The following is a 25,796-nucleotide window of genomic DNA, read 5'->3' as shown; positions in this document are numbered from 1 at the left end:
AGGGCGATACATCTTATATTGAATGAGATGGAGATGTAGTCAAAGAAAACCAAGGCTGACTATTGAGGATTCTTTGCATACATTATCTCATTATTCCCAGCTTATGCAAATGATCAGTGTCCAAAGAGATTTAAAAATCCACTCATCAGCTTAACTGACTCAAGAACAAGCGAGATAAAAACATATTTTCAGGTTAAATTTTCAGTCTGTTTTTCTTATTAGAAAAAGCATTCTACATATCAGGAGTATGCAATTCACCAGTGATTAGATAGATGAGATAGATATAAATAGATACACTTTTTATTTTGGAACTAAAGTGGTACAAAGAATTCCCACTTCTCTTTGCCCAGTCTACATTCACATTTACCCAACTGTCCCGTTAATAATCCTTGATATAGATACATATCTGTAGAGAAATAGAAAACCAGATGGGTCACCAAATCCCACATTCAGCCCATAGATATTTCTGTAAGCACTATCTTTTCATATATTGAAAATCACATTTTCATACCAGTTGCTCTAATTGCTCCAATTTCAATACTACCCTGTAGAGCCCATTCTAGTGCATCCAATCCAGGCAGCCATATTGTCTTTAGATGTCATGTCCCATCAGCCTCCTTCAGTCTGGTTACAGGCCAGTTATTTTTGAGAATGTCCCTCAGTTTGAGTTGGTTCTCGGTGTCCTCATAATTAGACACAGGCTATGCGTTTTGCGTAGGAATGTTCCAAGCGGCGCTGTGTTCTTATCACCGTGTTCCCTCCTGTAGTGTGTGATGTGGCTTATCGCATTGCCTCAGACAGCACACTGTGCCAGTTGGTTCCATCATGATCCCCCCAGGCAAAGGTTTGTTCAGCGGTACACCTACCCCTGTTCCCTTGATAACTGTATAATTATTCTGTGGGAAGAACATTTGAGGCCGATTTTATGATTTCTCCTACGTGTCTCAAGTTGGTGTTCTACTATGAGGAAGAGCTTCCTCTTCTCCCTATTAATATATTTGTATCAGTGAGGCCTTAGAGATTCCCATTTTTGCTTGGGTATAATCATGATTTATTTTCATGCTTAAATCATCTTGTATTTGGCCAGTGGAATCCTCTTCAAGGCACCTTCTGTACTTTTTGACATTCCCAATCATTCATTGAGCACTTACTTTCTGACAAGATATTTGTAGCCCATCTTATATCTTTCCTGGCTTAGCCTTGGAATCAGCCATTTCTCCAAGGAGTCCTGGTTGGTTTTCCTCACAACACAGACAGTGCTAATCTGTCTGTCGAGATGCATCTGTATATCTAACTATAGGCATAGATATATTGATATATCTGTAGAGAAATAGAGAACCAGATGGGTCACCAGATCCCACATTCAGCCCATAGATAGTTCTGTAAGCACTGTCTTTTCATATATTGAAAATATTCATATATTGAAAATATTTTCATATTCATATATTTTCATATTCATACATTTTCATACCAGTTGCTCTAATTGCTCCAATTTCAATACAACCCTGTAGAACCCATTCTAGCTTTTTCCCTTTTCATAACCCAAAGGGTTAAAGAAAATAAAAATCTGGTGGGATTTTTTTTTTTGGTCAAGGTTGCAGATATGGGAAGGTCTGAGTTCTTAGCACCATCAGGATCATCTGGAAAAGGGTGATAAGATAGACCCTTTGTGTTAAATGCAAACTGTATGACGTGCTCGACAGTGTACCAAGAACACAGTAATTTGAAGAAAGGCCAAATTTTGCAAACTGGTATAGGTTTTCTTCCAAAACAAATGATTGCCTTTGGCGTGTTTCACAGAAGGTTGCTTCTCAAATGCACATCTAAGTAGGTTAGTCTTGTTTCTTGACAAGCAATTACAAGAAAAATATATTTGTAAGGCAGTTCTGAGGTTGTTTCTTAGAGCCTTACCCTACTATGTGTGCTTATTAATCATACATTTTCTTGAGCACCTAACATTGTGGATATACTTTATCAGCCTACTTAGAGACCAAAAAAACCTGCTAAATACTAGATTACTGTTCCCCCACTTTACAGATCAGGAAATTGAGGTTCAAATGATTTTTGTACCATTTTGCCAGAGATAGTGGTTGAGGCAGGACTTGAACCTAGGCAGTGGCTCCACTGGCCCCATGCTTATCCATCACATTCAAACTGCCCACCATAAACTTTGGAGAATTATGTCATCTGAACAACAACATTCTGCATAATGATAACAGATTGGCTTCATTACCAAAAGGAAAGAATTATCTAGAGGATTTCAAACAAAACCGTTTTCCCTGATCCCTTAAGATTATCCTTTCTGGCATACAGGGTATTGAGTCTTAGGGTAGAGGTGAAGGCAGGGTGGGAGGTGGGGGCAGAAGGAAAGTGGGAAAGTTCATGAACCAGCTCTGCCCTTCATTTTGCCTATTTGGAGTTACTGGATTCAATCACTGGGCAGTATTTATTTGAATGAAATGTATTCCTTATGAAAACTGCCTCCAAATCCGGAGAGATGGTCTGTGCTCCCTGTCCACGCACAGCACCACACCCCTGTGTCACCTGAGAGCAGCTGACTGGAACACCTGATGCAGCTGCCACCTCCCCACCTCTTCCCTCAGACCTCCTCTCCTCACAGTAGGAGGAAGAGTACTCCTGATCTTGACTCTCAGCTTGATGTGTATTTCAGATTGCTGGGCTGATCGGTCTCCACTTCATGAAGCGGCAGCTCAGGGGCGCCTACTGGCCCTGAAAACTTTAATTGCACAAGTAAGTAAATGAAATACTTGATCCTTTGTGCTTGTGCTATAATCAGGCTTTATTCTTAATCGGCTTTAAAGGTAGCAGGGAGCTTGCTGGCTCCATCTGGGTCCCAGCACAACTGTTTGAGATGGATGTATCCTCTCCCAACTCACTGTTTGTTTCTCCTGCCTCTCCTTTCTTGGGGAACTGGTTGATTTTCTGCCCATTTCCATCCTTCCCCTTCTGGGTCTTTTTTTGCATCACAGAACGTTTCCCCATGAGGCTCATGGAGGATGCTCTCAAACTTACGTTGCACTGACTCACCTTATTCTGTCCATTGTGCCTTAATAATAGTAGCCTTGAAGTTGCATTTATCAGCTATTGCTCTGCAACAAAGTATCTTGAAACATAGTGGCTGAAAAGGACAAACACTTAGATTCTCATGGTGTCTATAGACCAAGGAGCAGCTTACCTGGGTGGTTCTGGCTCCATGTCTCTTGGCTCCAAATCTCTTAGAGCCAGAAACAAGGTGGTTCAGGCTGCAGAGTGTCAGCCAGGGCTACAATCATCTCAGAGCTTGACCAAGGGAAGGATCTGGTTCTAACCTCACTTATGAAGTTGTTGGCCATTTTCAATGCCTTGACGCATGGGGCTCACCTTGGGACTGTGTCACGAGATGGTAGCTGGCTTCTTCCATAGACATCATGAGAGACAGCCTAAGAAGGAAGTCTCAGTACATAGCCTGTAGCCTATCTCCAAAGTGACATCTGATTGCTTCTGCCATATTCTCTTCATTAGCTGGGAGTCAGTAAATCCTGCCCACACCCAAGGGGAGTAGAGTATACAAGTGAGCCAATACCAAGGGGCAGGAGCCATCCTGATCACTGGGAGCCATCTTAGAGGTTCACTACCTGATGATCCACTATTTCAAGAGCAAACATGAAATAGGTCAACAAGTGGGTAGATCTTACTCCTTAGGAAAGATTTATTCAAATCACAGTTACTAAGGCTATTTTATTTATGACTATCCATAGCACCGTGAATAGTAAGTATCTGTGAGGTGGATGAAAGCATCCACAGTCCATTACTTTGTTTTAGAGTCTGTGTTTGTACAGAGGAAGTAAGTCATTAGAGCTTTTTTCCCACATCCTAGGTACCACCAAAGCTGGCTTTCTTATTTTGAATTGAAACAGCTGAACACACTGCTCTTTTTCTCTCTGTGTGCCTTTTTTTCCTTTCTCCCTTGAGTTGTGTTACTTCTTAAGAAAGTAGAAGCAAAAGGAAAACAGTACTGCCAGTTGGATGGACTTTGCACTTGATTTTATCACTTGCTCATTTATTTTTAAGTACTTACAGTTTGGTTCAATTTTTTCCTTCCAGTTTTATTGATACAATTGGCCAAGAGCACTGTATAAGTTTAAGGTGTACAGCATAATGATTTGACTTACACACATCATGGAATGATTACCACAGTAAGTTTAGTGAGCATCTGTTGTCTCACATAGATCCCACACTGAAAAACTTCTTTCCCTTGTGATGAGAACTTTCAGTATTTACTCTCTTAACTTTCATATATGACACACAGCAGTGTTCATTCTATTCATCATGTTGTACATTACATCCCTAGTACTTATCCTTGGAAGTTTGTACCTTTTGACTCCCTCCATCCAGATCTCACCCCCACCCTCTGCTCTGGTAACCACAAATCTGATCTCTTTTTCTGTAAGTTCATTTGCTTTTGAAGTATAATTGACCTACAACACTTTGTTAGTTCCTATTACACCACATAGTCACTTGGTCTTTCTATACATTTCAAAATAATTACCATGAGAGGTCTAGTTATCCTCTGTCACTAAAGATATTACAGAATTATTGACTATATTTCCCATACTGTACATTTCATCCCCATGACTCATTTGTAACCGAAGGTTGGTACTTCTTAATCTATGTCATCTATTTCTCTCCTCCTCCTCAGTCATTAAGCACTTAAAATGTTGCTTGGTTGGAGTATTTTTAATATGTGACATATTTACATAGCTTAAAAATTAAAATGATAGGAACCTCCCTGGTGGTCCGGTGGTTGAGACTCTGCACTGCCAGTGCATGGGGCATGGGTTTGATCCATGGTCAGGGGCTGGAGTCGCGCGTGCCACACAGACAAAAAAAGAAAAGGAAAATTTAAATGACAGAAAAACATACACAGTGAAAAGTGATTTCCTCACCTCAATATTTTTATTAGTTTTTGGACTGTAACCATCCTCTGTCCATGGAATTCTCCAGGCAAAAATACTATTGGAGTGGGTTGCCATTTCCTACTCCAATTAGTAAATACACTTTTTCTTTTAGAACACTTTTAAAGAAGAGTTGCAAAGATAGTACACAGAGTTCCAGCATACCCTTCACCCAACTGTACATAACCCTGGTAACTAGTCAAAAATAAGAAATGAATGTTAGTAGAACAGCACTAACTAAACTGCAGACTACTGGGATGACACCAGTCTTCCCACTAAGCTCCTTTTTCTTTTCCAGGATCCAGTCCAGGCTATCACATTGCTTTTAGCACTTTATTTTTAACTGTACTTCAAAAGCATGTTGGTTTCTATAATGTCCTTCAAAATGTAAAGAGCATTCTTCATGGAGAATTTTTCAGCTTTTTCATAGCACATCCCCACTTATTTACCCTTACACACTGGTAAACATTGGATTATTCTGTTTTCTACTCTGTTTTACATACAGATAGTTTGATGTGCTCTGAGCAAAACATTAAACCAAGGATCGGGAGCTTATGATGATCACACTGGCTGTCACCGACAGCTTGGGAACCTCAAATCTTTATCAGTCATTTGAACTCTGCTCCTCCATTTTCTCATGTGATTCTCTGTAGCTCATCTTTCAGGCCCGTCCACTGTTTCTTGTTGTTGTTCAATTGCTCAGTCATGTCTGACTCTCTGCGACCGCATGGACCACAGCACACCAGGCTTCCCTGTCCATCACCAACTCACGGAACTTGCTCAAACCTATGTCCATCGAGTCGATGCCATCCAACCACCTCATCCTCTGTCGTCCCCTTCTTCCCCTGCCCTCAGTCTCTCTCAGCATCAGGGTCTTTTCTGAGGAGTCAGCTCTTCGCATCAGGTGGCCAAAGTATTGGAGCTTCAGCATCAGTCCTTCCAATGAATATTCAGGACTGATTTCCTTTAGGATGGACTGGTTGGATCTCCTTGCAGTCCAAGGGACTCTCAAGAGTTCCAGCATTGTACAAGTCCAGGGATTCTGAGAGTTTGCACAGGACCAGTGTTTTTTTCCTAGCACACTGCTGCCACCTTGTGGACTATTTTGGGCCAAGCTCCAGGGCTTGCGGGATTCTGGTTGCCCGACCAGGGATTGAACTGGGAGCGAGGTTGGAGGGGGCACTCAGCAGTGAAAGCACGGAGTCTTAACCACTGGTCTGCCAGGAAATTTCTTGTGGACTACTTTTTAACATGCTGTAATTTTTATTTTCTTAAAATTAAAATATATATGGGAAAAGGAAAAGAAACCTTGTATTAGATATCCAATTGTAAATACATAGCACATCTCGGGTAATGACGTCACATTCAGGACATAAACATAGACAGACCAGGGAGGTACAGTGGGCAGTCCCAGCTGCTGGCCACTGGAGGGATGCAGCCAGCACCATGGAGGTCTGATAAGAGGGGTGGGAAAAGATTGGGCTTTGGGGTTCAGGATCATGCACTGGGTTTTGGAGGGTTTCAGTAGGTCAGTTATGAGGCAGGAAATCAAAAGCACAACTTGACTGGGTCCTGGCAGAACCTAAATGCTTTTACAGACTAAAGACTTCTCCCCATGGTGATCATGGGAAAGCGGTAAGGACTAAGTTGTTAGAATCAAGACATGGGGATTTCCCTGGCAGTCCAGTGGCTGACTCCGTACTTCCAATACAGGGAGCATGGGGCGCAGGTTCAGCCCCTGGTTGGGGAACTAAGTTCCCATATGCCACAGTGCAGCCCCCTCCCCCCCAAAAAAATAGAATCAGGGCATGAAGTCAGCACTGGCTGGCAGCTAGGTTGAGCCTAGCATCTCTCACGTGGACTCCAAGGGGAGGAAAGTGGAGCACAGCAGGATGGGAGGGCAGACGTGCTAGGGCTGGGCGTAGATGTTGGGATCTGAGGAAGGAGATGAGTGTCAGTGGAGGTGTGACGATCAGCATCACTGCTACTACGGCACCGGAATCCTGGGAGCACTGTCTGCTGTACTGACTACTCTTGAGCCTGAGCGGCATCCTTCTGTGCCAAATCCAGTTGTACGCACCCCCCCCCCCCCCGGGACTCTGCCACCTGGATCAGAAAGAGTCTACACGTGACAGAGGCGGAGGAAGAAAGGGGAAGTGGGTAGATGAGGAAGATGAAGGAAGAAGTACGAGATGAAGAAGGGAGCCAGAAAGTCCTTGATTACCAAACAGGGTGCATGTCTTACAGGGAACAAGGTGCCTGTCAAGTCTGTTTAGCTGTGGAAGGTCTGCAGCCAATATATGAATAGCAGTGTTCTGGCTGGGTTTCCCCACCCCACCCTACCCCACCACGATTTCTGTCTCCCCACTAAGCTCTTAGAGGAGAGAGATCCGTGTTATAAGCTTTGAAGCCCCAAATGCTGGCACATCGCCCGGTCCAGAGTACTGAATGAACTTTTGCTGAATCAGTGAATCAGAGGCTCCTAGCCATGTTTCAATTTCCCTGGTCATGGCCTCTACTCCTCTCTAGATGGTATCTGCAGTCTGAACACTTGACCAACAAGACCCGCAACCTTGTTTCCATTCTTACTGCTGACACAGCCTTTAACCCACTTCTCTCCTAATTGTAGGGCGTCAATGTGAACCTGGTAACAATTAACCGGGTCTCTTCTCTCCATGAGGCGTGCCTTGGTGGACATGTGGCCTGCGCTAAGGCCTTACTGGAGAACGGTGCCCACGTGAGTAGCAGCCCTGCCTGTGGGTTCGGTGCCCTGGGACAGCTTCTAATCCCTAAAGACCCATCACCTTCCAGAATGCGCTTATCTGCAGTGGGGTGTGCAGGCCTGGCCCATCTGGGCACATGTTCTTGGATGGTCAGGAAAATACTGCTGGTATATTCCTTTCTTCAGCCTCTTTAGTAGTAGTAGTTTAGTTGCTAAGTTGTGTCCAACTCTTGCAACCCCACAGACTGTAGCCCGTCAGGCTCATCTGTCCATGGGATTCTCCAGGCAAGAATACTGGAGTGGGTTGCCATTTCCTTCTCCAGGGGATCTTCCCAACCCAGGAATCGACACTGGGTCTCTTGCATTGCAGGCAGATTCCTTACCAACTGAGCTATGGCCTCGATGTCCCTGTGCAAATGTTCAGATGAGGTAATTCACAGAACTCATTCAAAACTGATATTAACTTGGGGGTAAAAAAAACAGCCCGAGTGAAAGTCATTTGAAAACTGATCTTGGAAAATTTATTTTAAAAACCTTTAAAAGAAGAAAAACCACTTTTAATTCAGCATTGTACACCCACAACGATTTTTATTGAGCAAAATTAGCAGACTAAATGAGCTTGTAATAAAATAGTACCATGGAAAAGCAGTACAAAGTGAACTTTAAAATTCTCTCCTTTTCAAGGAGTGACTGAGGGGGGCTGTATGTAGTACAGATATCAGAATAGATTTATGAATTTAATACTTGTTAAAATCTCAGTGACCTTTAGTTACCAGATACTGATTTTTAAAAATTTTGATTGGAGGATATGATTTACAGTGTTGCATTAGCACCAGATATTGTTTTGATGTTAATTTCATTTTTAAACTCAGCCCTTATATTCTTTTCTTTGTGAACTGTAACGTTTTTAAGTGCTTAATGAAGATAGGTCTTTGCATTTTATATGGAAGTTGGGTTTCAACTCGTAGAACTGAATGTAACAATCGTCCTTAGGCAGTGATTTTCCTGATGCCACAGTGGTTGTGTATGTTCCTTAGGTTCTCTGGGGGCAAGGTTGGGTGGGGGCCATTTCCTGTCAAGCTAGGTGACTGGAGTCACAGGTGAGAAATTGAGGAGCCTCTTGGAGGTTCTGTGGGGGACAAAGAAAAGAGAACAACATAGTCTCTTGTCTTTGGCAGTCTCATAAGGGAACAGTCAGTAAATATTATCTTGTTTAACATACAGATCAGAATAAGAGAGGAATAAGAGAAATTTGATTTATTAATAGAAAATTCCTCAAAATTGGCAGTTCCACAGGTACCTTGAGCTTGGTGCATCTGAAACTGTGCTTATCATGATCTTCCCTCTAGGACCAGCTCCTTCTCTTGGATTTGCAGCCCCAAACATGAAGTCATCTTCATTCTTCCATCTCCCCATCTGATTAATCACAACATCCCAGGAATCCCTAGAGTGTATGAATTTACCTGCACTTGTCCCTGTCCTTGTTTGTCTCTGCCATCTTAGTATCTTATTTAACTTTCCAATTCAATGGGGGCTATCCTGGCATTGTGGGGAAATAATCTTGTTTCTGAAACAAGACAGTTTGATCTCTGGAAGGCACTGAGGTTGGTTAAAGACACCATGGGTTGTTTTTTTTACTTAATTTATTTATTTTAATTGCAGGCTAATTACTTTACAGTATTGTAGTGGTTTTTGCCATACATTGACATGAATCAGCCATAGGTGTCCTCAGGGGTCATCCCAGTGCACCGGCCCTGAGCACCCTGTCTCATGCATCAAACCTGGACTGGCGATCTGTTTCACATATGATAATATACATGTTTCATTGCTATTCTCACGTATCATCCCACCCTCACTTTCTCCCACGGAGTCCAAAAGACTGTTCTCTACATCTGTGTAAAGACACCATGTTGGTGGCTATTTTCTTTGTGTATTTTGCCTGGTCACAATCTCGTCAGGAGTCATTTTGGCATATGCAATTTGTGTGGATTATAATAGACCAGAAAGGAAATCTGTGGCAAGAAAGAACTATGGGGGAATCACTGAGGAGATTTTTTTGTAAGCACAGATTCTGGGACCGTACACTGGATGATTGCTATAGTACTTTCCATTCCTGATGTGTTTGTTCATGACTGGGAGGGGGAGTCAGCTCCATATGAATGGAAAGTGGAGATAATTGTTGTTGCAGATGTTTATTGAATGCTTACTGGGCACCAGGCAATGTTCTAGGTGTTTCATATATAGGAACTCAGCTGATCCACCCAGTAACCTCATGAGGTCATTTCTTTTATGGTCCTCATTTTACAGATAAGGAAACCCAGGCACTGGAGGCTACTATCCCAAGCAAGATCTCTGAGCACATAAAAGAGACCTGGGATCTGAACACCAGCGATAGTTGTTCCAGAGACCATGTTCTACACCCCAATATAGGACCACTCCTCAATAGCCAGGAGGCTCCTAAGAAGCTCTAGAGTACCTCTGAATACATTTAAAAAACTGACCCCTTTTGCCCCACTTGTGATGCTATTTATAGGTGACAGTTGATAGACTGCTGGTACCTAAAAAACACAATACTGTAAGGACATCGAGTTGTCGCACTCATTGGCCAGCATGGCACGTTTCCCCACGCAGTTACATAGGAATGCACACTGGGAGACGGTGAGAAAGAAAGTGCAAACTGTCTGGTTCTCTCTTTGCCATCGTTAGGTCAATGGGGTGACAGTTCACGGAGCCACGCCCCTCTTTAACGCTTGCTGCAGTGGCAGTGCTGCGTGTGTCAACGTGCTGCTGGAGTTTGGCGCCAAGGCCCAGCTCGAGGTGCACCTGGCCTCACCCATCCACGAGGCAGTGAAGAGAGGTAAATGAGGCATCGCATCACACTCACAACATCGAGGGGCTCCCTTCAGTCTGCATGAATCAAGGGTAGAGTGTTCACCTTGCAAGGATCTCCCAGACCTTCTTCACCAGGAGACTAGGTGTGGCTTACTGAATCCTACAGCAGTAACTTCAATAGGAAATAACACCAGGGAATGACATAGCCTTTCTTAGAACTGGCAATGGCTGTCTGCCTCAGATGTCCTGTTTCCTGGGCTCAGTCTCTCAGTCGGCCTTACTTGAGGCTCTTTGCTGGTGTTTGGGTGGGAGCTGGTGGAGTTACGCGTACAGGGGTAACTTCCATGAATTGTGCTGTATTTCTGTCTCTGTCCTCACTAGAAAAGAACAGCTCATGCCCCAAAGCCCGTAAAACATCAACCACGAGTATAAAATTAATTATAAAAGTGTCTGAAAGCCCAGGCTAATTGTTTCTCTAATGGAAGATTAAAGGTGACCGTCCACAACAAGCAATATATTCTAGATGAGCTGATGGCTCTCGAGGTCATTAGTTCTTGAAAAAAAGTTCCAGCTTTAAAAAACATGCCATTGGAAACCTTGAATGGACTCTAGATTTCTATATTTTCATAGAAATGATGGAAAGAGTAAAATTAAGGAATTAGAAAACGATGTGCAGAGACTTCCCTGGTGGTTTAGTGACTGAGATTCTGGGCTCCTGGTTCTGATGGCCTGAGTTCAATCCCTGGTCAGGGAGCTACATCCATGTGCCGCAACTAAAGATTCTGCATGCCACAACTAAGACCTGACTTAGCCAAATAGATACCTATGTGCATAGACTAGACGTGAACAAGAAGAGCCATCGAAAGGCCAACACCATTTGTCCGAGCTAACACCCAAAGAACACCATTTCTGTTAACCAGCAGTGGAGATGTTCTCTTATATTGAGATCAGAAGTACAGTGGAGGGAGTTGACTGGTGGCATAGTGCTTAGGTGGCATCGGCTCTTTCACTGTTGGGGCCCAGGTTCAGTCCCTGGTTGGGAACTGAGATCCTGCAAGCTGTGTAGTACAATCAAAGTTTTTTAAAAATTTTAATTAAAAAAGAGAAATACAATGGAGAAGTTAGAACACTGTAGAACAGTGATTTGTGCTGGTATAATGAGGATTAAAGTATTTCAAAAGGCAGTAATGAAAGATTTGTCCTAGGTTGTTAAACCTGTCACTTGGTAAAATTATTATTATTATTATTTTTTTTGCAGAGGATTACTATCAATGATAGGGCTTCCCAGGTGGCACAGTGGTAAAGAATCCTCTTGCAATGACAAAGACTTGGTTTGATCCCTGGGTTGGGAAGAACTCCTGGAGAAGGAAGTGGCAACCCACTCCAGTATTCTTGCCTGGAAAATCCCATGGACAGAGGAGCCTGGTGGGCTATAGTTTATGGGATTGCAAAGAATCAGACATGACTGAGTATGCACGCACACACAACACACACACACAAACACACACTATAAATGATACAAAATCCCCAAATCTCAATGTAAAATCTCTATGGTTTTGATGTCCTATACATATTTGATAAACATTTCTTAATAATTGATGCTGATTATTTCCCAAACTTAAAGTAAGTCCTTTAAGTTGTAGGGAAATAGTCTATTCTGGAAATGAAATGAAAGTGTTTAAAATGTTTTAAATTTTGATTTGAAGTAAAGTTTAATCTGTTATTTGCATTTCCATCCACAAGTTTTAAAATGGATAAATATTGGGAATGGTTTGAATTAAGTAGTTCTGCAGTGTTTAGATGGTTATATATGGAGTGCTTGGTATCTATGTGTGTGACATATATATATACACATACATATATATATACTTATCGTAAACAATGAGTTCATGTGTCTCCTCACATTTTTTTCTGTGTCATAACAACATGTTAGGGCCCAATGTCCACAGAACAGAAGAAACAATAGCAAATTTATTATTCTAGATACTATATTAGTGCCAGTCATTTGACTAAAAATCTTCCTGAGAATACTTAAATTTAACTCAAGCTAGATTCAATTTCTTCTGTAAAAAAGGGACAGGAATTATTTTAAAATGTTTATTAGATGCACTGTATTTACCAGGCAGTTTTAGGTCCTGAGTAGATATTATTTCTGAATTCTTATAGCTTTAAACCTCTATGAACAAGTGGAGGGGGGCGGTCAGTCTGAGTTACTACTTTGACAGAGTAATGCTATAATCCAGGTATAAAATTACTTAGTTGAACAAATAGTTTTGAATTTGCAGAATCTTTATTTATAGGTTTAATGCATAATTATGCTTAATTCAGAATTTGTGATAAATCAAGCAGGCTTGATGAAGCTTACTTTTATGTCATCTATAAAGAAAAGGTTGGTTAAGCTAATCAACAATAAGATTTTTTTTAAGGAAACATTTAAATCTTCAAAAAAGAACAAACTCTTTGTAAAACTCCCGTCAATACCTCAGAAGCAATTGCTCCCAAACAAATCGTTCATATGCTTCAAATTAATCATGTCTGTCTATTAATGGGGCCAACTCTCGAAGGATATTTCTTGCTTATATAGTTCTTGTTAGCTGCTAAACTTAGCCACTAAAGTGCATTTGAATAGATTTTATACTTTAAGCTTTTTTATTAATTCTCACAGGAGTCTTCCAGGTTAACCAAAATAAGGAGGTGCATGGCATGGCCATCCACCCAATCTTACATGCATGGGCAAAGAAGAGGAGAGATTTGTAATGGAGAGGGATGGGTCAGGGTTGGGCCTTGGATCTGCTGCTGCTGCTGCTAAGTCGCTTCAGTCGTGTCCGACCCTGTGCGACCCCAGAGACGGCAGCCCACCAGGCTCCCCCGTCCCTGGAATTCTCCAGGCAAGAAACTGGAGTGGGTTGCCATTTCCTTCTCCAATGCATGACAATGAAAAGTGAAAGTGAAGTTGCTCAGTCGTGTCCGACTCTTAGCGACACCATGGACTGCAGCCCACCAGCTTCCTGTGTCCATGGGATTTTCCAGGCAAGAGTACTGGAGTGGGGTGCCATTGCCTTCTCTACCTTGGATCTGAGCACTGGCTTTTCAGAGTAATAATAGCATGAGTCATTTGTCCCCCAGGGTCTTGTAGCCTCTGCCTGTAAACCAGGGACTTATTATAGAGAGTGATTTCATCTGTATTCCTTGGAACCCTTGGTTTGGTTGGAGGTACCTCAAAGGCTGTGAGGAAGAATTTCAGTGGGGGATGCATGGGCATGCTCTTTTTTTTATTGGTTTTATTTTGGAAATTTCTAAGATTTCCCCCACTCCCAAATTTTTTTCTGCTACCAAAAAAAAAATCTAGGTTGTTTCTAAAGCCCATTCCAGATAACCAATGATTCTGTGAATAGTTAATATTTTCCTTCCTTGAGTGAAGTTTTCTTGTGTTCTACCAGGTAATAGAGAGTGCATGGAGATTCTACTGGCAAATAATGTTAACATTGACCAAGAAGTGCCTCACCTCGGAACTCCCTTGTATGTGGCTTGCACCTACCAGAGGCTTGACTGTGTGAAGAAGCTTCTAGAATTAGGTAACTTCCAGTAGTCTTTTCATGAGAAGAACTGAATAATCTTGCTTTTCCATGGCTTCACAGCCTAAGTTCTTGTCAGGCTGGACAAAATTCTGACAGCATTTGATGTTTCAGTGCTTAAAATGGAACTTCAGAGATGAGTGTCTGTAGTTCTCAGTTGTGCTTCCATTTACCTGGTGTGGTTCTCCTTGGGGGCCTCAAGGGAGAGCAAGAGTTTCTTTCCCATAAATCCAAGGGGAAAACAACCAGTTGTATTTAACTGGCTCTTTTTGAGTCACATGCCCATCTCTGAACCAATCATGGTGGCCAAGGGAATACCCTGACCAGATTGGCTTAGGCCTAGATTTCAGTCTGCACAGCAGCGGTTGAGCTTCGCTGGAAACAGAGGAGCTGGGAATCACAGAAGATGGTTCCTCAGAGGGCAGTCTAGGTGTGGTTACCAGGAGGATTAGTTCAGTTCAGTTCAATCGCTCAGTTGTGTCCGACTTTGCAACCCCATGGACTGCAGCATGCCAGGCTTCCCTGTCCATCACCAACTCTCGGAGCTTGCTCAAACTCATGTCCATCGAGTTGCTGGTGCCATCCAACCATCTCATCCTCTGTTGTCCCCTTCTCTCTCTGTTGTCCCCTTCCATCTTTCCCAGCATCAGGGTCTTTTCCAATGAGTCAGTTCTTCGCATTGGGTGGCCAAAATATTGGAGCTTCAGCTTCAGCTTCAGCATCAGTCCTTCCAATGAGTATTCAGGACTGATTTCCTTTAGGATGGACTGGTTGGATCTCCTTGCAGTCCAAGGGACTCTCAAGAGTCTTCTCCAACATCACAGTTCAAAAGCGTCAATTCTTTAGCACTCAGCGTTCTTTATGGTCCATCTCTCATATCTGTACATGACTACTGGAGAAACCATAGCTTTGACTAGACAGACCTTTGTCGGCAAAGTAATGTTTCTGCTTTTTAATACACTGTCTAGTTTTGTCATAGCTTTTCTCCCAAGGAGCAAGCGTCTTTTAATTTAGCAGACACTTCCCATAGAATACTTTAGATTAATCCTGCTAAATTATTTAGTCATTTTTAAATTCTCAAAGACATATACAGAAACTGAGAGTCCAAGGAAAAGTAAAAGGTCTTGAAACTATTATTTGGTTAAAGATTCCCTAAACTTAGCCACTGCCATAAAGGTACAGATTATAGTAAGAACCTTTAAATAGGGATTTTTTTCCTCCGAGATTTTTGTCTTTTTTTTTTAATCCCCTATGGTTTTTCCTGTGGTCATGTATGGATGTGAGAGTTGGACCGTGAAGAAGGCTGAGCGCCGAAGAATTGATGCTTTTGAACTGTGGTGTTGGAGAAGACTCTTGAGAGTCCCTTGGACTGCAAGGAGATCCAACCAGTCCATTCTGAAGGAGATCAGCCCTGGGATTTCTTTGGAAGTAATGATGCTAAAGCTGAAACTCCAGTACTTTGGCCACCTCATGCGAAGAGTTGACTCATTGGAAAAGACTCTGACGCTGGGAGGGATTGGGGGCAGGAGGAGAAGGGGATGACAGAGGATGAGATGGCTGGATGGCATCACTGACTCGATGGACATGAGTCTGAGTGAACTCTGGGAGTTGGTGATGGACAGGGAGGCCTGGCGTGCTGCGATTCATGGGGTCACAAAGAGTCGGACTCGACTCAGCAACTGATCTGATCTGATCTGATCATTTGTCACTCCCTATATTAATTCATTAAACTTTTTTTTGATTCCAGTTTCAATACTAATACGAAATAAACTTAGCTTTGTCCTTTGCCAAAAAAAAAAAAAAAAAAAAGCTACTAAAGTGAGCTGCAAATATTTAATTTTGAATGTCACACAGTTCTTATGGGAAAGCAAGTAAAGCATTTTAAATGACTAAAAATATCTTTTGTAAATTTTATTTATTTTTTTCTTTTAATTTTTTTAAAAAATTTTATTTTTTAACTTTACAATATTGTATTGGTTTTGCCATATATCAAAATGAATCCGCCACAGGTATACATGTGTTCCCCATCTGAACCCTCCTCCCTCCTCCCTCCCCATACCATCCCTCTGGGTCGATAAATTTATTTTAATTAGAGGCTAATTACTTTACAATATTGTATTGGTTTTGCCATACATCAACATGAATCCACCACGGGTGTACACGTGTTCCCCATCCTGAACCCCCTCCCACCTCCCTCCCCGTACCATCCCTCTGGGTCATCCCAGTGCACCAGCCCCGAGCATCCTGTATCATGCATCAAACCTGGACTGGTGATTCATTTCATATATGATATTATACATGTTTCAATGCCATTCTCCCAAATCATCCCACCCTCTCCCTCTCCCACAGAGTCCAAAAGACTGTTCTATACATCAGTGTCTCTTTTGCTGTCTCTCATACAGGGTTATCGTTACCATCTTTCTAAATTCCATATATTTAGTTAGTATACTGTATATATATGTATATATGTATATGTGTATATATATATATAGCGTTAGTATACTGTATTGGTGTTTTTCTTTCTGGCTTACTTCACTCTGTATAATAGGCTCCAGTTTCATCCACCTTATTAGAAGTGATTGAAATGTATTCTTTTTAATGGCTGAGTAATACTCCATTGTGTATATGTACAACAGCTTTCTTATCCATTCATCTGCTGATGGACATCTAGCTTACTTCCATGTCCTGGCTATTATAAACAGTGCTGCGATGAACATTGGGGTACACATGTCTCTTTCAGTTCTGGTATCCTCGGTGTGTATGCCCAGTAGTGAGATTGCTGGGTCATAAGGCAGTTCTATTTCCAGTTTTAAAATGACTAAAAATATCTTTTTTTTAGATTGACATCTTCATCTTTATTAGTTAATGACAAATGGTTTTTCACATAGTTGTGCCAACCTGATATGTAAAGTTTTGCCAATAGTTTACTACTAAAAATACATCTTTTATTTTTCAGCTTCTCAAACTATAACACACAGCAAGGTGTGCATATATGAAAATATGTAACTTAAAGTAATAAACAACTGCCATTGCAACCCAACCCATGAAAACATATAAAACATTGCAAAGACAAGTCCCCCCTTGTGACATCTCCCCAAAACTATACTTACCCTACCTCCTTCGAAACAGTTATTAACATCTTGGCCTTTATGGTAATGATTTATTTCCTTTTCCCTTTAATTTTACCACCTAAGTTCTCATTAATAATCAGAATTTTGTTTAGTTAGATTACATATTTTAAATTTTGTATAACAGGCATCATATGTTTAATATTGCACCTGCCTTCTCTTGCTCAACTATATTTGTAAGATATGTTTATGTTATTACAAGTAGCTGTAGTTGTTCAGTTTCATTGCTGAGTAATACATAATGTGTATCTATATAGTGCAGTGTCTTTATCCATTCTACTATTGAGGCTTCCCAGGTGGCGCTAGTGGTAAAGAACCCCTCTGCCAATGCAGGAGACATAAGAGATGCAGGTTCAATCCCTGGGTCAGGGAGGTCCCCTGGAGAAGGACACAACTGAGCGACCAATAATCACACACAATATCTGATATGAAGTGCTGGTCATAGGGTATGCAAATGTCTGTTCATTATGAGATATTGTGTGTGTGTGCCAGTTGCTCAGTTGTGTCCAACTCTGCGACCCCAGGGACTGTCGCCCTCCAGGCTCCTCTGTCCATGGGATTCTCCAGGCAAGAATACTGGAGTGGCATTATCAGAGAAACGCAAATCAAAACCACACTGAGGTACCATTTCACGCCAGTCAGAATGGCTGCTATCCAAAAGTCTACAAGCAATAAATGCTGGAGAGGGTGTGGAGAAAAGGGAACCCTCTTACACTGTTGGTGGGAATGCAAACTAGTACAGCCACTATGGAGAACAGTGTGGAGATTCCTTAAAAAACTGGAAATAGAACTGCCTTATGACCCAGCAATCCCACCGCTGGGCATACACACAGAGGAAACCAGAATTGAAAGAGACACGTGTACCCCAGTGTTCATCGCAGCACTGTTTGTAATAGACAGGACATGGAAGCAACCTAGATGTCCATCAGCAGATGAATGGATAAGAAAGCAGTGGTACATATACACAATGGAGTATTACTCAGCCATTAAAAAGAATACATTTGAATCCGTTCTAATGAGGTGAATGAAACTGGAGCCTATTATACAGAGTGAAGTAAGCCAGAAAGAAAAACACCAATACATGGAGAAGGAAATGGCCACCCACTCCAGTGTTCTAGGCTGGAGAATCCCAGGGACGGGGGAGCCTGGTGGGCTGCCGTCTATGGGGTCGCACAGAGTCAGACACGACTGAAGCGACTTAGCAATAGCAGCTCTTTGGAGACCCTGAAATGCCACCTAGTGGTTTCACTTAGAAAATATTCCAGAAAACTGGGGGAAAAAAAAAAATAAGGCAAATATCTACAAGAGTCAGGGGATGTATTTTTATGTGCTAACTAACAGAATCTGTGTGCAGTTATGAGTTTGGAATTCACATCTATTCAATACTTTATTTATATGATTAAAATAAATTCACTTAAATGTGAAAAACTGTGAAACTGACTGGCAGATAGATGAAAAATGATGAATAATCCAACCATTTATAGACAAAATATTTTCTCTTAGATAGCAATATACTCATTAGTAAAACTTTGGACATTACTATTAAATATTTCTCAAGAACTGTGTGTTCTCCCACCAACGCCCAAAAATCCTACGCTAGTCAACACATATGTTTGCTTCCTATATTGACATTTCTACATATTGATTTATTTTCTTAGTTTTCCTAACAATGAAGTAGACAAAATATTAGCAAATATATCAAATATTCACTGAACTCCTGTATCATGCCCAATGTTGTGAACTGTTTGAATATAGAAATATAAGACACTATTATTAACCTTGAATCACTTCCAATCTACTTGCAATGATAAAATGATAAATCTAAGTAGATTAAAGATGTTAAAAAAAATGGGAAGGGACTTAGAAATTATTTTCTATTTCAACAATTGCCAAAGTTAGGCCTGAAAATTTATATGGAATTTAGACTATTTCTACCAGATCACCTTGGAATCTAAGTATAAATATCGATTACTAAACTTACTATGAAGTTCCTGATGTTATCATGCAAGACACTAGAAAGATCCTTAGAACTTTTAATTTAGTAATTTATTAATTCCCATTTTTTATCCAGTTTTAGGCACATTTCTTGTAACCAGAAGAGTCCATGATAATTCAAAGTAGCTGTTTCCACCCCAAAAATGGGAATTCTTGCACGAAGTTACTTCCCTGGTGGCTCAGACGGTAAAGCGTCTGTCTACAATGCGGTAGACGCGGGTTCGATCCCTGGGTTGGGAAGATCCCCTGGTGAAGGAAACGGCAATCCGCTCCAGGACTATTGCCTGGAAAATCCCATGGACAGAGGAGCCTGGTAGGCTACAGTCCATGGGGTCGCAAAGAGTCGGAGACGACTGAGTGATTTCACTTTCGCTTTTCATGCGTTGGTCACTCTTGTGTCTTAATTCAGTGGTCAACATTTATGGAGCACCAAAAGGAAAAAAAAAAAAAAATCCTGAACTGAACTGACAATACAAGTAAGCATTGACAGCTTGGCTCAGAATATAGGTGTTAGATGTTCCCACTAGAGAACAATCATGCAGGGCTGCATTGTTTACAAAGAGGGAGGTAAAAAGTATTAAATGAAGTATTAAATAGATGGAAATTTAAAGCTAATAATGTTTCTATGATTGTGCAACTTGATATACAGGCAAAAAATGATGAACAGAAATTGCAATATATTAAAGAAAGAAAGGGGTATTCCATTCCCTTGCAGGCTTATGGGAGTTAACACAGAGAGGCACATGAGGGGCCACTGGAGAAAAAGGTGGGACATGTGAGGATGGAGCAAAATATTAAGGGTTTGAAAAGCTATAGATGAATACAGAGAGTGTGAAGGAACCCAGAGATTGCAAAGATACAGATGATGTCTTTGAAGGACTGAGTTAAAAAGACTGAGAGGAAAAAAAAAAACAGCCTAGGATTTCTTAGAACTTTGGATTTGTGATTAAATTATTGTTAGTAAAAGTTGATTTTCTGTGTCTTTTAAAAGAAAGTATGTACATCAAGGTTGCAGATGTTCTCTTCTAAGAATATTGGATATGCCAACATCTCTTCTGAATACTGTCAGTAATTGAATAAACAAGACCAGAATGACCAAGTAACTGCACATGAATATGCTCTTTAATCAGCATTGCTTATTCAAAAAGTACCAACTACCAAAGAAGAAGGAATTGACAAATATAAACATTTTAATATATTTATTGCAGTGACTCAGGTTTCCTCTCACCCATTCATCCTCCACTAAAATATATTGAATTTTCAGGAAAGGAGTAATAAGAAACAAATCATGGGCATCATGAAGAAATAAATATGAGTAGAATCTTGTCAATAAAAGTAAAAAAGAATAGGAGAAAAAGCAGAAGATGAGGTGGTAGCTTGAAAAAATGCAGAATTACTTTGAATACTGCTAATAGTGAAAAAATTTGGTGAAACACAATAAAGTCATTAGTGACAAACTACAATGTAATTTTGCAAATTATTTGAAGAACATTGTGTTACAAAAATGACTTATAAGAATAAAAAAAAAAAAAAACACCAATACAGTATACTAATGCATTTATATGGAATTTAGGAAGATGGTAACGATAACCCTGTATGCGAGACAGCAAAAGAGACACAGATGTATAGAACAGTCTTTTGGACTCTACGTGAGGGAGATGGTGGGATGATTGGGAGAATGGCATTGAAACATGTATAATATCATATGTGAAATGAATCGCCAGTCCAGGTTCGATGCATGATACAGGATGCTCGGGACTGGTACACTGGGATGACCCAGAGGGATGGTACGGGGAGGAAGGTGGGAGGGGGGTTCAGGATGGGGAACACGTGTACACCCGTGGTGGATTCATGTTGATGTATGGCAAAACCAATACAATATTGTAAAGTAATTAGCCTCCAATTAAAATAAATAAATTTATATTTAAAAAAAAAATACTGGAGTGGGTTGCCATTTCTTTCTCCAGGATAAAAATACCATTATTCAATACTTTTCTTGTCAAAATATTTGGAAACAGTCTTAGTAGGCATTGCTGAGGGTTTAGGCTTCAGTCATATATTTTCAAAGATTTGTCAAATATGTCGTGGCGTTTAAGATGTCTTTATGGACAGCAAGCATACTTCAGGCTTGTCGTGTTTCTTCACTAACGTGTAGTGTTAAATTGTGGTCACATGCTTTCTTAAGGAGCCAATGTTAACCATGGTCAGTGGCTGGACACCCCTCTCCATGCTGCCGCCAAGCAGAACAGTGTGGAAATCATCCATCTGCTGATAGACTACGGGGCTAACCTCAAATGCAAAAATGCCCAGGGCCAAAGCGCACTTGATCTGGCAGCTCCAAAGAGCAGCGTGGAGCAGGCACTCCTGCTCCGGGAAGGTAAGGAAGGGCTGGGCATCCACTTCTCCTCCACAAGCACATGTACTCTCTCTCCTTCCTGCCTCCCTGTAGACTCTTTTACCTATTTCCTTTTCCTCTTTTTAATTGGGAGTGGCACGTGGGAGGGGGCAAGTTCTAGCACTGCCGGACGGAATTTTGTCACTTATAACAAAGGGACATTTTCATACACCTGGTATGTGGCTTTGTTTGTGCATTAACAAGAAAAGAGAGAAATTTGTTTTCACCTTAAAAAGGTGGAACTGCCCCGTGTATCCTGGCATAAGCACGTGATTGAGCAGATTGCTTTGTAATACTTGAAGGTAATTTAGGGGAAATGAGAAAAATTTGAGTTAGATATGGTTAAGTGGACACAGAGTGTGTCTTACAGAAACTGGACTAAATGGTGAAGTTGTTTGCCTGTTCTCCAGCTCAGGGAGTCAGTGAATCTGTGCTCCCCATTGCCCCATGCCCATATCCACTGTGGGCTAATGAATCTCTAGATGCTGGAGGAGGGAAGGCAGGCCTCTACAAGGCTTGATATCCCAGATTGTACGGAGAACCACGCTGGGTCGCCATAAAAAGAGAACACTATCTGAGCCTCTCCCGAGCATTTGTATGCTCAGGAGACCATTAAAGTAATAGTAGTTATTCAGATTTCCATATGTCAGACAAAGAAACATTGATGCATCTCACTGAATTCTCAAAACCTTAAAGCTATGAGAACTTTATGGTAACTTGTACTTTAACCCAGCTTCAAATAGAAAAAAGAGGAGCACAAAGAGATGGGCTTTCAGAAGGTCACACAGCTACTAAAATGTAGGACTAGGATGCTAACTAAAAACTAAGATTCTAACTTGCACTCTTATTATTACTATTATTGGAGTATTATAGATTTTTGGCTTCCTTGGCGAGTCAGGTGGTAAAGAACCCACTTGCCAATGCAAGAGACGCAGGAGGCTCGGGTTTGATCCCTGAGTCAGGAAGATTCCCTGGAGAAGGAAATAGCAACCTGCTCCAGCATGCTTGCCTGGAAAATTCCATGGACAGAGGAGCCTGGTGGGCTATAGTCCATGGGGTCGCAAAGAGTCAGACATGACTGAGCGCATACACATATTGTTATTTTACAATGCCATGTTAGTTTCAGGTATATAGCAAAATGATTCTATATATATATATATATAAATGATTTATATATGTATAAATATAGATTCAGTTCAGTCGCTCAGTCGTGTCCGACTCTTTGCGACCCCATGAACTGCAGCACGCCAGGCCTCCCTGTCCATCACCAACTCCCGGAGTTCACCCAAACCCATGTCCATCGAGTCGGTGATGCCATCCAGCCATCTCATCCTCTGTCGTCCCCTTTTCCTCCTGCCCCCAATCCCTCCCAGCATCAGAGTCTTTTCCAATGAGGCAACTCTTCGCATGAGGTGGCCAAAGTACTGATAGATATAGATATATATGGGCTTCCCAGGTGGTACTAGTGGTAAAGGACCCACCAGCCAGTGCAGGAGATGTAAGAGACGTGGGTTTGATCCCTGGGTCGGGAAGATCCCCTGGAGGAGGGCTTGGCAGCCCACTCCAGTATTCTTGCCTGGAGAATCTCATGGACAGAGGAGCATGGCGGGCTACCATGCAAAGGGTTGCAAAGAGTCATATGTAACTGAAGTGACTTAGCATGCATGTATATGTATATTCTTTTTCAGATTCTTTTCCCTTATTGGTTATTATAAAATATTGAGTGTAGGTCCCTGTGCTATACAGTACGTCCTTATTGTTTCTCTTGTTTTATATATACTAGTGTGTATGTATTAACCCCACAGTCCTAAGTTATCCCTCCCTTCCTTCCTCTTTGGTAACCATATTTCCAGTGTGCACTCTTAATGTTTTGATGCCACAATCCTGAATCTTCTGAAACAGTTTCTAATGGGGAAGAGTTTAATTTCACTCACCAGATCCGATTTGTGAAACCACCCCCACGTCTTGTATACCTTATACCTTCCGAGTGGGAGGCTTGCGTCTATAGTTTTAGTGCTTCTTAAGCTTCATGGTGCTTACAGATCACCTGGAAATCTCCTTAAAATGCAGATTCTGATTTGGGAACTCTGGGCTGGGGCCCCAAACTCTGTGTGGCCACCAGCTCCCAGGTGATGCTGATGCTGCCAGTCTGAGGCCACACTTTGAGTAAGACGGGTCTACATTATTTCCAGTAGTCCGTGTCCTTAATGGTTGTTCTTTGATTTGAATCTCTACTAACAGCTCCCAGTTTGGAAATACCGGGGACTTAACAAGTATTAGCTAAGAATATGGTTTATAGCCACTGTCACATTTCCTGTTTCCTTCCATCAAAGATGTTTCCAGGTCCAAGATCTGTATTTCTTCTAAACAAGTTCCTCTGCCTTCCATCTTCATAAATACAGCTGCTCACTCTAGAAGACTGAATACCAGCTATGTCAGAGGTCACTCTGAGGAGCTTTAGTTGTGTGACAGGAGAGACACTTTGCATTCTAGCTTCCTAAGGTCTTGACTAAGGGTGATGGTCTGCTCCTCCAGGTATCTTTCAGGCACATGGGTGCTCCTTGGCATTATCAATCCAAGTGTTATCTGGCTCTCAGCCCATGTAGTCACCATTTCTCATGGGGTGCAAGACGCTGTGACAATAGGATTTTCTTGAAAAGGAAAGCTTCGTATAGTCCAGTAATTACTTGCAGCAGTCTTTGTTGATACAGTAAGGAAAGGAAATAACAGGGCATTACAAATGCCCCTGCATGCCGAGGATCCCAGCCAAATGCTCATTCAGCCTGTTCGACCATGTTTTCGACCCTGGTTAAATTGCTTTCCTTTGGGACTCAAAGCCACAGGCACGACAGCTCTTTGAGACCTCCCAAGACTGAGGTGCAGGCTATAACTGGGTCTAAGTGGGTTGTATCCTTTCTCCAGATCCTCTGTTGAGCTGGGATCCTTGTCAGAATGAAGGTCCCCCCTCTGAGTGTGAGTGGGGACCCAGCCAGCAGCACCTCAGGGTCAGCTCAAGTCAGGAGGTCCCCGAGGCCTGACTGGCAGGCCCTGCACGTCTCCTACCACCTCCTCTGTGACCGTGTGTTTTGATTCCTCCCGCAGGCCCACCTGCTCTTTCCCAGCTGTGCCGCCTGTGTGTCCGGAAGTGCTTGGGTCGCAACTGTCACAAGATCATCCACAAACTGTACCTGCCGGACCCACTGGAAAAATTCCTCCTATACCAGTAGTCCCAACTGTCTATAGGAAGATACTTGGAAAGAAATAGGTTGTTGTCTGCTGTACCCAGGGTGCCTAGTGTAGATGCGCAACAGCTAGACTCCTGGTATCTTCACATGAGCTAAGCTAGTTAGAGCATAACACTGATGAACTGCAGTACGTGGGGAATGGAGACACCTGATTAATTTAGCATTCTTTTTAACCAAGGCGCAATCAGAAACCTTTTCATTTTTATTTCTCACTAAGAAATTTAAAAAAATTGTGAAGTAGAGTGAAACTAGTAGGCAGTTTTTCAAGATTCATGATTCTCGATTATCTAATGGTTACCATTCTGCATAGCATGTAGACACGTAAATCTGGGTGGATAAGGTTATGATGAATATAAGTCTTCCAAGATAGATTCTTGATTCAGTTATTCCCTTCTTCCCCTTTGTTTCCTTTCATGAATAAATCTCTGCTAAAATTTTATTTCCTTGTGTTTTATTTTATATATAAAAAAGCCAAATACTTTAAAACATCACAGTTAATTGAAACTTGCAGTTATCGAAGTCCTGGTTGATGTTGATTACACATGGGAATGATAATATTTTGAATGTATTGGGCTGGCCAAAAAGTTCATTTGGGTTTTCCCAGACAACGTTACAAAAACTCAAACAAACTTTTTGGCCAATTCACTATTAGGTTAAATACAGTTCATTATTAAAATTAATTTCACTTCTTTTTAAATGTGACTACAATTTTAAATTATACATGTGGCTAACATACATTTCTGTTGATATTGTTCTAGACTTTTTCTGATTTTCATGACTCATGTCAAATAAGTACTCGTAGTTAACTATATGGGGGATAAAGATTAAATTCTTATTTCATATCAATTTAAAAACAAATACTGGTTTTTAGAAAATGTTAAAACATTTCAAATGATGGTATAAAATACTGGAATAAAATGTTCATGAATATACATGAAAGGGGAGCTCT

The 25,796-nt window shown here is 41.4% G+C and overlaps 1 protein-coding gene across 8 annotated transcripts in view; it reads left to right on the top strand.

Annotated features, from left to right (window-relative positions):
- The window catches only part of ASB11 (ankyrin repeat and SOCS box containing 11), a 37,127-nt gene extending 11,841 nt beyond the window's left edge, over positions 1-25,286 (top strand). For all 8 annotated transcript variants that reach the window (XM_044937182.1, XM_006043787.3, XM_006043786.3 and 5 more), the window contains 6 exons: positions 2,672-2,751; positions 7,585-7,692; positions 10,384-10,534; positions 13,950-14,084; positions 21,393-21,584; positions 24,705-25,286. In XM_044937182.1, the coding sequence (XP_044793117.1) occupies positions 2,672-2,751; positions 7,585-7,692; positions 10,384-10,534; positions 13,950-14,084; positions 21,393-21,584; positions 24,705-24,829 (791 nt within the window). In that variant the 3' untranslated portion in view covers positions 24,830-25,286. The remainder of the gene's footprint in view (positions 1-2,671; positions 2,752-7,584; positions 7,693-10,383; positions 10,535-13,949; positions 14,085-21,392; positions 21,585-24,704) is intronic.
- The last annotated feature ends 510 nt before the right edge of the window (positions 25,287-25,796 follow it).

The sequence above is a fragment of the Bubalus bubalis genome, chromosome X (assembly GCF_019923935.1).
Source record: "Bubalus bubalis isolate 160015118507 breed Murrah chromosome X, NDDB_SH_1, whole genome shotgun sequence".
Lineage (NCBI taxonomy): Eukaryota > Metazoa > Chordata > Mammalia > Artiodactyla > Bovidae > Bubalus > Bubalus bubalis.
Note: the sequence above shows the minus strand (reverse complement) of the source record. Positions and strands in the feature narration are given on the sequence as shown.